The sequence below is a fragment of the Dipodomys spectabilis genome, unplaced genomic scaffold (assembly GCF_019054845.1).
Source record: "Dipodomys spectabilis isolate Male_0828 unplaced genomic scaffold, ASM1905484v1 ptg000188l, whole genome shotgun sequence".
Taxonomy (NCBI): domain Eukaryota; kingdom Metazoa; phylum Chordata; class Mammalia; order Rodentia; family Heteromyidae; genus Dipodomys; species Dipodomys spectabilis.
In genome coordinates this window covers 1,411,347-1,423,355 of record NW_024870865.1, presented here as the reverse complement: position 1 = coordinate 1,423,355, position 12,009 = coordinate 1,411,347, and the positions used below count along the sequence as shown (strand labels likewise).

At 44.9% G+C, this 12,009-nt stretch overlaps 1 protein-coding gene across 3 annotated transcripts in view; it reads left to right on the top strand.

The window, feature by feature from the left end:
• The window catches only part of Rere (arginine-glutamic acid dipeptide repeats), a 394,753-nt gene that overhangs the window by 272,880 nt on the left and 109,864 nt on the right, over window positions 1-12,009 (top strand). For all 3 annotated transcript variants that reach the window (XM_042695750.1, XM_042695749.1, XM_042695751.1), the window contains 3 exons: window positions 3,205-3,253; window positions 7,791-7,915; window positions 9,005-9,104. In XM_042695750.1, the coding sequence (XP_042551684.1) occupies window positions 3,205-3,253; window positions 7,791-7,915; window positions 9,005-9,104 (274 nt within the window). The remainder of the gene's footprint in view (window positions 1-3,204; window positions 3,254-7,790; window positions 7,916-9,004; window positions 9,105-12,009) is intronic.

The following is a 12,009-nucleotide window of genomic DNA, read 5'->3' as shown; positions in this document are numbered from 1 at the left end:
AATGCCATTGTCCACACCTTAAGATTCTTCTCCAGCTCAAAAACATGTGCCTGGTGCCAGTGGCTTACACCTGTCATCCTAGCTAAAGAGGCTGAAATCTGAGGATCATGGTTTGAAGACATCATGGCAGGAAAATCCATGAGATTCTTATCTCCAATTAACTACCAAAAAGCTACAAGTGGAGCTGTTGCTCAAGTGGTAGAGCACTAGCCTTGAGCAGAAAAGCCCGGGGACAGCACATGGGCCTTTAGTTCAAGCCCCAAAACAGGCACAAATAGATAGATAGATTGGGTGTAAAACCTTAGTATGGAAAAGGGATTGCTTGATTTTTAAAAGATGCGTATGGGGGCTGGTGGTGTGGCTGCAGAAATGTACCATCATGTCCAGTGCGCTCCTAATAGAAACAAATGCACTGTAAAATAGAAACAAATGCACTGTAAAACTAGTTCTAGTCCAGGTCTTGGAATGTTTAAAAAAAATCATTATGTCATTATTTTAACAAAGTATTTATAGCAGTGATATGGAAAAAATTTCATAATTAACCATTTGAGAATCCTAAAACAGCATAGACCTTACAGAATAGCTTGACGATTGAGCTGCAGGTACAAGGTACTAAGTGGACTGTGTATCTTGGCTAGGAAAACATTGGGAAATAATGGAGACAACTTGTGCGGCTTGTTTTGCTCATACCTGCTTAGGAAGCAGAAGTGATAATAGGCTTTAACACCGATGAGGTTTTTTAGGTTTTGTTTTTTAAATATTTGGCCAGTGGGATTCCTCTGCACCAGCCAGCATCTTCTAATTCCTGTGTAAACTCCAGCAGCAACCCATTTTCTGACTTCTTTTTGTCAACATGCCATTCCCCTACTGAATGAAGAAAGATGACCTTTCTTCTCCTAACCTGCCCAGCCCGCATGGTTTCATTCCCCTCCCATGAGTCCTCATTTTGCTTTGCTGTTGGGCTTCTTGTCTCCTATAGAGGCTAGCCTGTCACTTCAGGGTCTAGCATGTGCCAGGCCCAGGATCCACCCCCAGCATCACTAAAAGAAACCAAAACCGAACAACCTCCACCAAACAGAACTATGCTACTTTAGAGATTACTCTGTTTAAAGCCAAACTGAAGTTCTGTTTACTCCCATTAGTAATTTTGTGTTGTTTCTCCTAAATGATCTTATGTTTAAGATTATGATGTTTATGCCTGCTCGGGTGTTTGTGCATAGATGCTGCCTCCAAGCTAGGGGAATTATAAGATTCTCAGGGACTAGATCACATGTTTTTCTCTTGTTCTTGTTACCCTCTCTTCCTTTGTCATATGTATTCCTACCTTTGCCAAAACAAGACTTCATGGAGAGAAAAATGGATTTACAGAAGAAAGAACCAGTCTGTAAGCTACTTGAGAGACAGACAGGAGGATTAGTAGAGCTTAAGAGGAGGCCCTGAGTGCAGTCTTTAGTACTGTCAAAAAGGGAGAGAAACCCAGCGCCAGTGGCTTATACCTGTATCCATAGCTACTCAGGTGGCTCAGATCTGAGGATCTTGATTTAAAACAAGCCTGGACAGGAAAGTCTATGAAACTCTTTATCTCCAATTAACTATCAAAAAGTGGGAAGTGGTGCTGTGGCTAAAATGGGAGAGTGCTAGCCTTGAGCAAAAATGCTCAGAGGCAGAGCCCAGGCCCTGAGTTCAAGCCCTGGGACCTGTGCGCGCACACATACATATACACACACACAAAATGAGAGAGAGCATGCCAAGATAGAACAAGAATGCATATATGAATGCAAGCAAGCACTAGGCCCAAGTACAGTGAACTTTTCCTAAAGTCATTTTATTTTACTTATTTTTGGGGGGCAGAGGGGGTCTGGTCGTGGGGCCTGAACTCTGGGCCTGGGTGCTGTCCTTCAGCTCTTCAGCTCAAGGCTAGCGCTCTACCACTTGAGCCACAGCGCCACTTCCAGCTTTTTTCTTTTTGTTTATGTGGTGCCGAGGAATCGAACCCAGGGCCTCATGCATGCAAGGCAAGTGCTCTACCACTGAGCCACCTTCCCAGTCCATTTTACTTATTTTCTTCGGATAGTTTTGGCTTTCTACTCCCACTTGGCTTTGCTTTTGCTCTCTCTGCTTGCTCACTGCCAGTGACCTCCTACCTGAGCCATACCTCCAGTCTAGTTCTTTTGCTGGTTAATTGTAAATGGAGTTTTATAGTCTTGAACCTTGATCCTCAACACCTCAGCCTGCTGATTAGGCAGGATTACAGCTTGTGGACCACTGGTACCTAGTCCAAATAGCTTTCGAAAGGAGTATGGCTATTTCTGATCCAGAACAAGGGAGGTGGGGTGGGTATGGTGTGTGCACTAAGAAGGGCCTGGGCTAAAGGATCTAGCTTTTTCACCTTACAGACCTGGGGTCTCTGTTCCTCCCTTCCTCTCTCTTTCCTCCTTTCTTCTTCTTCTCTGTCCAAATTTTATTCTAAAACTTTCTTACAAGCCAGGCACTAGTGGCTTATGCCTATAATCCTAGCTACTCAAGTCGCTAAGATCTGTGAATCAAAGTTTGAGCCCAGCCTGGGCAGACATATCCTCAAGAGTCTTATCCTCAATTAACCAGCAAAAAGCTGGAAATGGACACATGTCTCAAATGAGTGAAAAAGCTTAGCATGAACATAAGGCCCTAAGTTCAAGTCTCAGTAGTAGCACCAAAATAAAACTGAATACAAAGCTGTCCTGTCATTCACTATCTATTTAATTTCTTGTCATTTACCATGATCTGATTGTTTTTCTCCAGTTTGAATTTGAGCTCTAAGAAGGCAAGGACACCATTTTGTTCATTGCTTAATTCCCAGTACAAAGGATAATTCCTGATTTGCAGTAGGGACAGAGTAAATATTTCTTGAATGATTGATCAAATGGCCGAGCATGTGCCCTGAGAACAATAGGTTCTCATTGGTATTAATAAAGCATATGGTAAGACTCCCCAAAATGTTATGAAGCAAGCAATGTCTGGCCAGGATTGTGCTGTAGGAGCATGTCCGAAGGAGGTGGAAAGGGTGTTAGGCATGGGAGAGCATGTACAGGCCAGCATCAGAAAGAGCGGGCAAGTGAAGACTTCCTGAGCTGTCCTTCATTGATTTCAAGTGAATTACTCTCTTTGAGTGATGCATGTGTCTCGACCATGCTGTGCTAACCTAATGTGTTCTTTTCCTGACAGGAGGCTCAACAGCACTCAGGGGGAGATTCGAGTTGGTCCGAGCCATCAGGTAAAGCACGTTGCCCTCACTTCTGCAGTGGACTTTTCTCTGCATGTTCGGTTCAGCAGTATCCTAGTGCTGTTACTGCTATGGACAGTTTCTCTAAATGTACAAGCAGGGCTTTAGTTGTTGTTTGAAGCAGTGTCTCACTGGGTACTCAGAGCGTCCTTGAACTCCCAGCCTTCCTGCCCTCCTAAGGGATAACATGACAGGCCTGCACCACTGCGCCTTGCCTTGCTTCAGAGTTACTGTTTATTTTCTTTTCCCAGATCACTACATGGGTGAAGTATGCAAAAGTGTGTAGTTCACTTCACCTCTACATCTCCATAGCACTTTTGATCTTACCAAACTAAAACTCTGTCCTCTTGAAGAAGGACCTCCTCCTCCTCTTCCCTGAATTCCCAGGACCCCTACTTCCTGTCTGCCTGTTCCGCTGCTCCATGTCACCTCCATGGAATCACACAGCATTTGCTTTTTTGTGCCTGACTTCTTGTGTGCTGTCCTCCCGATGCATGCATGGTGCCAGCTGAATTGTATGCGCCGATCACAGCCCAGTTCTCCATGCACCCATTGGTGAATATTTACTCACCACAGACTTGGAGAGTGTTTTAGGGTGGGAGTGAGCTGAGTGGTAGAGCTCTGGTTCTTTTCTCCCCATCACAAAAAAAAAAAAACAGTAAAAACACGAGGAAAGGGAATGAGGAAAGGGGGAAAAATGATTAAAAACAAAACATCTTTTCTTCCAGAAGCATCAGGATGTTTAGTATTTTGTGTCTGGAAGCTGTGAAGTTGTGAGCTGTGTTGCCAGGTGTTTGCCTCCTCGGGTCCTTATGGGTCAGGGTGCCCTGCTTGAGACTGCTCTGGTTTAACAAGGCTGCTCACATCTCACAGATCAGGACGTCCTGGTAGGCCAGACCTGGGCTGTGCCGAGCTATGCTGAGTTTCTCTCAGTGCTTGCCTGTTGTTCACAGGTTGATAGCTGAAATTCCATGGTTCTTGGGGGGGGGGGGGGGGGGTGTGTGTGTGTGTGTGTGTGTGTGTGTGTGTGTGTGTGTGTGTGTGTGTGTGTGTGTGTGTGTGTGTGTGTGTGTGTGTGTGTGTGTGTGTGTGTGTGTGTGTGTGTGTGTGTGTGTGTGCTGGCGTGATAGCTGTTCCATGGTTCTTAGGGGGTGTGTGTGTGTGTGCTGGCTCTGAGTCGTCTTCTTTTTTTTTTTTTTTGTCTGTTATGTCTTGGCCTGGGTACTGTCCCTCAACTTCAGCTCAAGGCAAGTGTTCTACCACTGAAGCCACAGGGCCACTTCTGGTTTTCTGGTGGTTAATTGGAAAAAAGTCTCATGGACTTTTCCTGCCTGGGCTGGCTTTAAACCATGATCCTCAGATCTCAGCCTCCTAGGTAACTAGTATTACAGGCATGAGCCACTGGCACCTGGCTTGGTCCTGAGTCTAGGCACTGTCCCAGAGCTCTTGCTCAAGGCCTAACATTCTGTCCTTTAGCCACCATTCCACTTGTGGCTTTTTGGGGGTAGTTTATAGTAGAGAAGAGTCTTAATCACTTTCCTGCCCTGGCTCACTTTGAACCACAGTCCTCAGATTGCAGCTTCTTGAGTAGCTAAGATTTACAGGTGTGAACCACCTGCAGCTTAGATGCACTTTTTTACTTGGCACTTTGTGTCTGCTTTTGGCCTTTGTTGTACATTGTATAGTGTGCTTATAATTTGTTGGCATCTTTTTTTTTTTTGTTGGTTGTGAGGCTTGAACTCTGGGCTTTAGCGCTGTCCCTCAGCTCTTCAGCTTAAGGATAGCGCTCTACCACTTGCGCTACAGCGCCACTTCTGGTTTTCTAGAGGTTTATTGGCGATAAGAGTTTTACGGACTTTCCTGCCCGGGCTGGCTTTGAACCGGGATCCTCAGATCTCAGCCTCCTGAGTAGCTAGGATTACAAAAGGTGTGAGCCACCAGTGCCTGGCTAATTTGTTGCCATCTTAAATGAAACATAGCAGGTGGTAAGAGGAAGGGGTCGATTGCCCTGGATGTTCCCAGCAAGAACAGAATCTCACTGTAGATTTCTATCCCTTGGAGAAAATGGGTTTTGAATGATGAGTATGGATTAGCATATATGCTGAGATGAAGGTTGAAGCGTCAGGAACTGTGACTGCCATATTTAGAGACATCAGCTACTGGCAGCAGTGGTTCTAGCTACTCAGGAAGCTGAGATCTGAGGAGTGCAATTCAGAGTCAGTCAGGAAAGTCTGTGAGACTGCAGTTAACTACCATGCATAGCCTTCCTGGGATGTCTGTTAGGTGAGCCTGACCACCCCCTGGACTACAGGCTTTTTGTTACTGTTCAGTGGTTCTGAGAGGCAGGGCCTTGTGTATGCTAGGCAAGCATTCTACACCAAGCTGTCATCCCCAGCTCTGGGCTGATTCTGCTGTGGTCTTTGTTTTGTTATGCTTTGTTTTGTGATGCAGGGTCTCTGAAACTAGGTTGGCTTTGAACTTGTCCTCTCTCTGCCTCTGTCTCCCTGGTACAGAGATTGCACAGTAAACCACCATACCCTCTTTCCACTGTGTTTAATCAAAGGCTCACCGCTTGCTTGACATCACCTAGGCACATGTCCTTTTCTCTTGCTTTCTCTCTTTTTTTTCTGTCAGTTGTAGGGCTTGAACTCTGGGCTTGGGCGCTGTCCCTGCACTCTTCAACTCAAGGCGAGCGCTTTACTGGTTGAGCCACAGTGCTACTTCTGGTTTTCTAGTGGTTTATTGGAAATGAGAGTCTCACAGACTTTCCTGCCCGAGCTGGCTTTGAACCATGATCCTCAGATCTTAGCCTCCTGAGTAGCTAGGATTATAGGCGTGAGCCACCAGCATCCGGCTTCCTCTTGCTTTCTCTTGTGCTATATTTTCTCCCCCATTTTTCCTCTCCTACTCCCACAATGTATTTCCAGGGTAGTCAGATTTACATATCACATAAAAAGATTCCTACCTTAATAAAATAAGTGGTTCTTAAGGAAATGGTGCTTAGATTCTTAGCAAAGGAGATTTACTTTATTGACTCTTGCACATTTTCATTTAAAATCAGATGCTTATTTCAGATCAAATCTTAAATATATGTTTAAGTACATTTTATTTTTTAAAAAGGAAGATTTGTAGCACCACAAATTATAGGACATCCTAGCTATAATGAGAAGTGCTTAATAGGAGGATTGCTGTCCAGGCTGGCCCTGGAACAAATAGAGACCATATTTCAAAACAGAACAGAAGGAATTGGAGGTATAGAGAACCCCTGGGTTCAAGCCTTCATTTCCCTACCTCCCCCAAGAAAGGCACGTTTATAAGATTTTTTTTTTTTTTCACAGAAGAGGAAAAATTTTAATGACCTCCAAAAAATGCACACTGTAAACGTTTGTAAGATTTTATACCACAAAGCATGAGCAGTTTCAGCCAGGTGCCAGTGGGCTTCCTGTCATTGCTGGGATGATGGACACACTACCGGGCCCAACTTCTTTTATTTTATTTTTTTTTAATTTTTAAATTTTATTTATTTATTTATTTAGCCAGTCCTGGGGCTTGAACTCTGGGCCTGGGTGTTGTGTTGTCCCTGAGCTTCTTTTGCCCAGGGCTAGCGCTCTACCAGTTGAGCCACAGCACTACTTCTGGGTTTTGTGTAGTTAATTAGTGATAAGAGTCTCATGGACTTTCTTGACCAGGTTGGCTTCAAGTCATGATCTGCAGATCTCAGCCTCCTGAGTAGCTAGGAATACAGGCACAAGCCACTGCCACTGACTTTTTTTTTTTTTTTTCTGTCAGTCATGGGGCTTGAACTCTGGTCCTGGGCACTGGCCCTTAGCTCTTCAGCTCAGTGCCACTTTCGGCTTTTTTCTGCTTATGTGGTGCTGAGGAATCGAACCCATGGCCTCATGCATGAGAGGCAAGCACTCTACCACTGAGCCAACTTCCCAGCCCTCACTTTAATTTTTGATGAAGGTGAGATTCACTAATTTAAGTTCACCATTTTAAAGTGAACAATTCAGAGCTAAGGGTACGCTTAGAGCACTTGCTTTCATGCCTGGGGTCTGCAAAATAGCATTGCAAAATTAATAATATTAATATAAACAGTTCCATGATGGTTGTGCAGCTATCACCTCCATCTGGGGTGTGTGTGTGTGTGTGTGTGTGTGTGTGTGTGTGTGTGTGTGTGTGTGTGTGTGTGTGTGTGTGTGTGTGTGTGTGTGTGTGTGTGTGTTGCTCTTTATCCTGTAGCTGTTCCTTCTTCTGGCATTCACACATCTGTATGATTCAGTCTTTGGCTTACACTTGCACGGGTCTATTTGATGCTGTTTACTGCTCCGTAAAGTGTCACTAAGCCACCTCTGGTGACTTGGTGATGGTGAGAGGTCCTGGTAGGTGACACAGACCAGTGTGGATAACTCATGGTTTTGCTGGAGACAGGTTTTGTGCAGTGTTCGTCTGTCCCCAGGATGATCTTGTCAAGACAGCTCTGCCTGGCACATGCCTCCATGGTGACTGCTCCATCCCTGTCTTCCAGGCCAAACTTCCCGATCTGCAGCCATTCCCCTCCCCGCATGGTGACACCGTGACCCAGCAGGAGGAACTGGTGTGGATGCCGGGCGTCAACGACTGTGACCTCCTCATGTACCTGCGGGCAGCAAGGTAATGGCACCTCCCCCTCCCGCGCTCCCAGCTGACCCACAGGCCACAAGCGTCTCCTCCCCACTGACATTTTACTCCTGAGTGGGGCATCTGCTCCAATTCTTACAGAGACAATTAGTTTGCCATGTTAAAGTCATATTTTTCCTTGATATTTGGCTCATATCAGACTTTGAAACTCTTCAGAAAGGCAACTGGCTGTTATCAGCCCCTCTTATTCTGTCTAGCTGAGTAATTCACTCACTCTATCTTACAAATTCATGACCATTTCGTGTCTTACCTACATGGGGCCACTGGTCTGCGACTATCCCACAGTACTTGCTGTCCAGACACGGCACTGTGCAGGCAGAGCCTTCCACATCTGCAGCAGTGCTGGCACGCTGCCGTGTCACTGTGTGCAGAGGAGTGAGGCGCCGGCTGCACTCCGGCACTGTTGCGCATGCGGCACACGGTGCAGAGAACAGCGGGTAGCAGAGGTGCACCTGTAAGGCACTTTTGAGTCTCTGACTTTTCATTTCATGGAAAGGTGGTTTATAGATGAGAAGAATAATTTCACATGTACTGTGAAAACTTAAAAACCTTTTCAGCTAGATGCCAATGGCTCATGCCTGTAATCCTAGCTACTCAGGAGGCTGAGATCCTGAGGATCACTGTTTGAAGCCAGCCTGGGCAAGAAAGGCTGTGAGACTCTATCTCCAGTAAACTACTCAGAATGGCTCAAATGGTAGAATGCTAGCCATGAGCAAAATAAGCTCAAGGACAGAGCCCAGGCCCAGAGTTCAAGTCCCAGGATTGGCAAAAAAAAAACCAACACCTTTTCATTAGTATCTAGTAATTGTGCATATAGAGACTTTTCTCTGAAAAGGTCAAAATCTAGTGGGTTATATGTGTGCTCACATCTGAAATCCAAGGAGTAATAACTCAGAGGAAGAAGAAAGACAACTGGATGAGGAGGGAGGGAGGACTTACAGGAGCTGAGGCCAGACTCTGAAACTCTGGTTTACCATGGGATTTGGACTGGGTTGAAAACAGTTAAAGCCACCGGGCAAATGTTGCTATGTGCTGACGGCAACAACGTCCTTTCTTCCAAAGGAGCATGGCGGCCTTTGCGGGGATGTGTGACGGGGGCTCCACAGAGGATGGCTGTGTGGCAGCGTCTCGCGATGACACCACTCTCAATGCATTGAACACAGTAAGTGTGTGAAAGCCACCTTGGGCTGGCTTCAGGGTCCAGTGATGGCCACAGAGACCATGCAGCCAGCAGTGTCAGGAGCCACGGCTGGGTGTAGTGCTGGGATTGGAAGATGAATTGCAGTCTTGGCAGTCCATGCGTGCAGAACCTTCAGGTTCATTTCCTGGTCCATGCCTGTACTGGGGACAGTGGCGAGTCTTAGTCAGGTCCCATTTCAGAGGTTAGCAGGTATGTACCTCTCTCACAGCTGGGGACTCGACCTTACAACACCTCCCTAAAGGCCCAAGAACAGTCACTAAAGAGATCAGAAGTAAGTGAAATAAATCACTGTCCTCCTGAGTCTGTCACATGACATACTCCCAAAATGATTCCGCTGCTTTAATCTGTTAGCAGCCATAGAACAGTTAAAAAGTAACAGTACTCATGACACTACAAACTGTAGGGTTGCAGACTCCAGTTTAGTATTACTGCTTTATGACCGTTCATTTTGTGTTTAGAAAATACTCTTAAGGGACAATAAAGGAAAAGTACTATGTTCTGAAGTTACATTGAATTAATTCCTTTCTGTGTGGTTATTAAAGTGAAGTTTTCAAATCCAAAGAAGTAATTGTGAATAATGATAGAATATATAGTTCTACTACAATGATAATGTATGTGGTTATATGTGTTTATTAGGACATTAAGGATGAGGCTGAGCAGGTCTCCTAATGGCTGCCTAAATATTTTTGGTCTTTAAGGGGTTAGTATGGTTGGAAGGGACTTTTTAGATCATCTGTACAGTTTCTAAATAGACACAAATCCAAAGCTTAAAAGATCCAGAAGACTTACTGAACACTTATAATCCAAAAAACTCATTGGGAGGAAAACAATATTTCCAATTTAGAGATGGTTTTACTCTAATTTCTACTTGTTACTGAACACATAAACAGATATCTGAATGACATGGTTGAATTTATTCCTGGTCTGACTAGGGTTTAGAGATGTTACATAATACTGTAATAGTTCTTACGTTTTGGAGATTGTTAGTGATCCTGCTGGGAATATGCTCTCCTACATAGCTGTTCACTCTTCTGCCTTCACTGAAGAAAGTACTGTGTGTGCTTTCTCATTGATTTGATAGTTAACTAATTTTTTTAAAGATAAAGAGTCTTTAAAATGAGCATGTGATAGAGCCAGAAGTCATTGAGAATATTTTACAATTGAAGAAATGGAGACTCAGATTTGTGATATCGTAGACAATGCCTGTGGTCAGAGAGGTATAAATCACATCTGCCAATTCAAGCACCTTGAAAGTGTGTGTGCTTTCAAAGAAAGTCTTTGATAGGAGCTTCTTTCTATTATTATTTTTTAACTGGTACTGGGGCTTACCCACACAGGGCCTGGTTCCTGTCCCTTAGCTAAATTTGAGCTCAAGGCTGACACTCTACCACTTGAGCCATAGCTCCACTTCTGGCTAATTGGTGGTTAATTGGAGATAAGAATCTCACAGAATTTCTTGTCCTGGGCTTAACTTTCAGTTCCTGTCCTCAGATCTCAGCCTCCTAAGAAGCGAGGGTTAATAGGCATGAGCCACCAGCACCCAGCCCATAAAATTTTTAAACAAAAATTTGAATGTTGCTCTACGCTGGTGCCAGCACTAGTGGCTCATGCCTGTAATCCTAGCTACTCAGGAGACTAAGATCTGAGGACAGGGTCTCAAAATTAGCCCAGGAATTTTTTAATGACAGTGCAGCTAGTTTGTTGTTGGTGGTGGTTTTTGTTTGTTTTTGTGTGTGTGTGGTTTTTTTTTTTGGGTCCGGTCATGGGGCCTGAACTCTGGGCCTGGGCGCTGTCCCTTAGCTCTTCAGCTCAAGGCTAGCACTCTACCACTTGAGCTACAGCGCCACTTCCGGCTTTTTTCTTTTTGCTTATGTGGTGCTGAGGAATGGAACCCAGGGCCTCAGGCATGCAAGGCAAGCGCTCTACCACTGAGCCACCTTCCCAGCCCCACGTGTGTATGTGTTTTTTTTTGTGGGTCATGGGCTTGAACTCTGGGCCTGAGCACTGTCCCTCAGCTCTTCAGTTCAAGGCGAGCACTCTACCACTTGAGCCACAGCCCCACTTTCTGGTGGTTTATTGTAGATAAGAGTTTCATGTCCTTTCCTTCCCGGGCTGGCTTTGAACCTCGATCCTCAGCTCTCTGCTTCCTGAGTAGTTAGGATTACAGGTGTAAGCCACAAGTGCCCAGCTAGTTGGTTGAGTTTTGAAAAAGAAGATTTTAACTATATTGCATTTTTTTGCAGCCCATTCTGATTCTCATTCTAAACCCTTTAAAGGTTTTGTAGAGGCTGGGAATATGACTTAATGGTAGAGTGTTTGCCTAGCATGCATGAAGCCCAAGTTTGATTCCTCAGTACCACATACATAGAAAACGCCGAAGTGGAGTTATGGCTCAAATGGTAGAGTGCTAGCCTTGAGCAAAAGAAGCTCAGGGACAGTGCGTAGGCCCTGAGTTCAAGCCGAGAGAGATAGAGAGAGAGAGAGATTGATTTTGTGGAAAATAATTGTATACAGAAATAGTTTGGGCTACTATTGCCCATTGTCCTTTGTGGCAAGCTCCTTGGGAAGGAGTGGTACTTCTTCCTGTATGGGCCACCCAAGATGGCTCAACAATCTTGTGTTCTGTAATTCTGGCACATTCAACCACTGAAGGACTATAGTGCTTGTGTGTGCTTGATTCGGCAGCCATGGAAATCACTTAGCACTGTTTTAGCTTTCATGCTTCTCTATTGCACTGGCTGCTGAATGAAAAGTGAAAAATGGAAAATCTTGTAGGAGTTTATGTTTATTTTGATTGCCTCCAACCTGTTGACTGTATTCTTTGGTCTGCCAAGTCACTGAGTCCTGTTAGCTTTCTGGTTGGTTC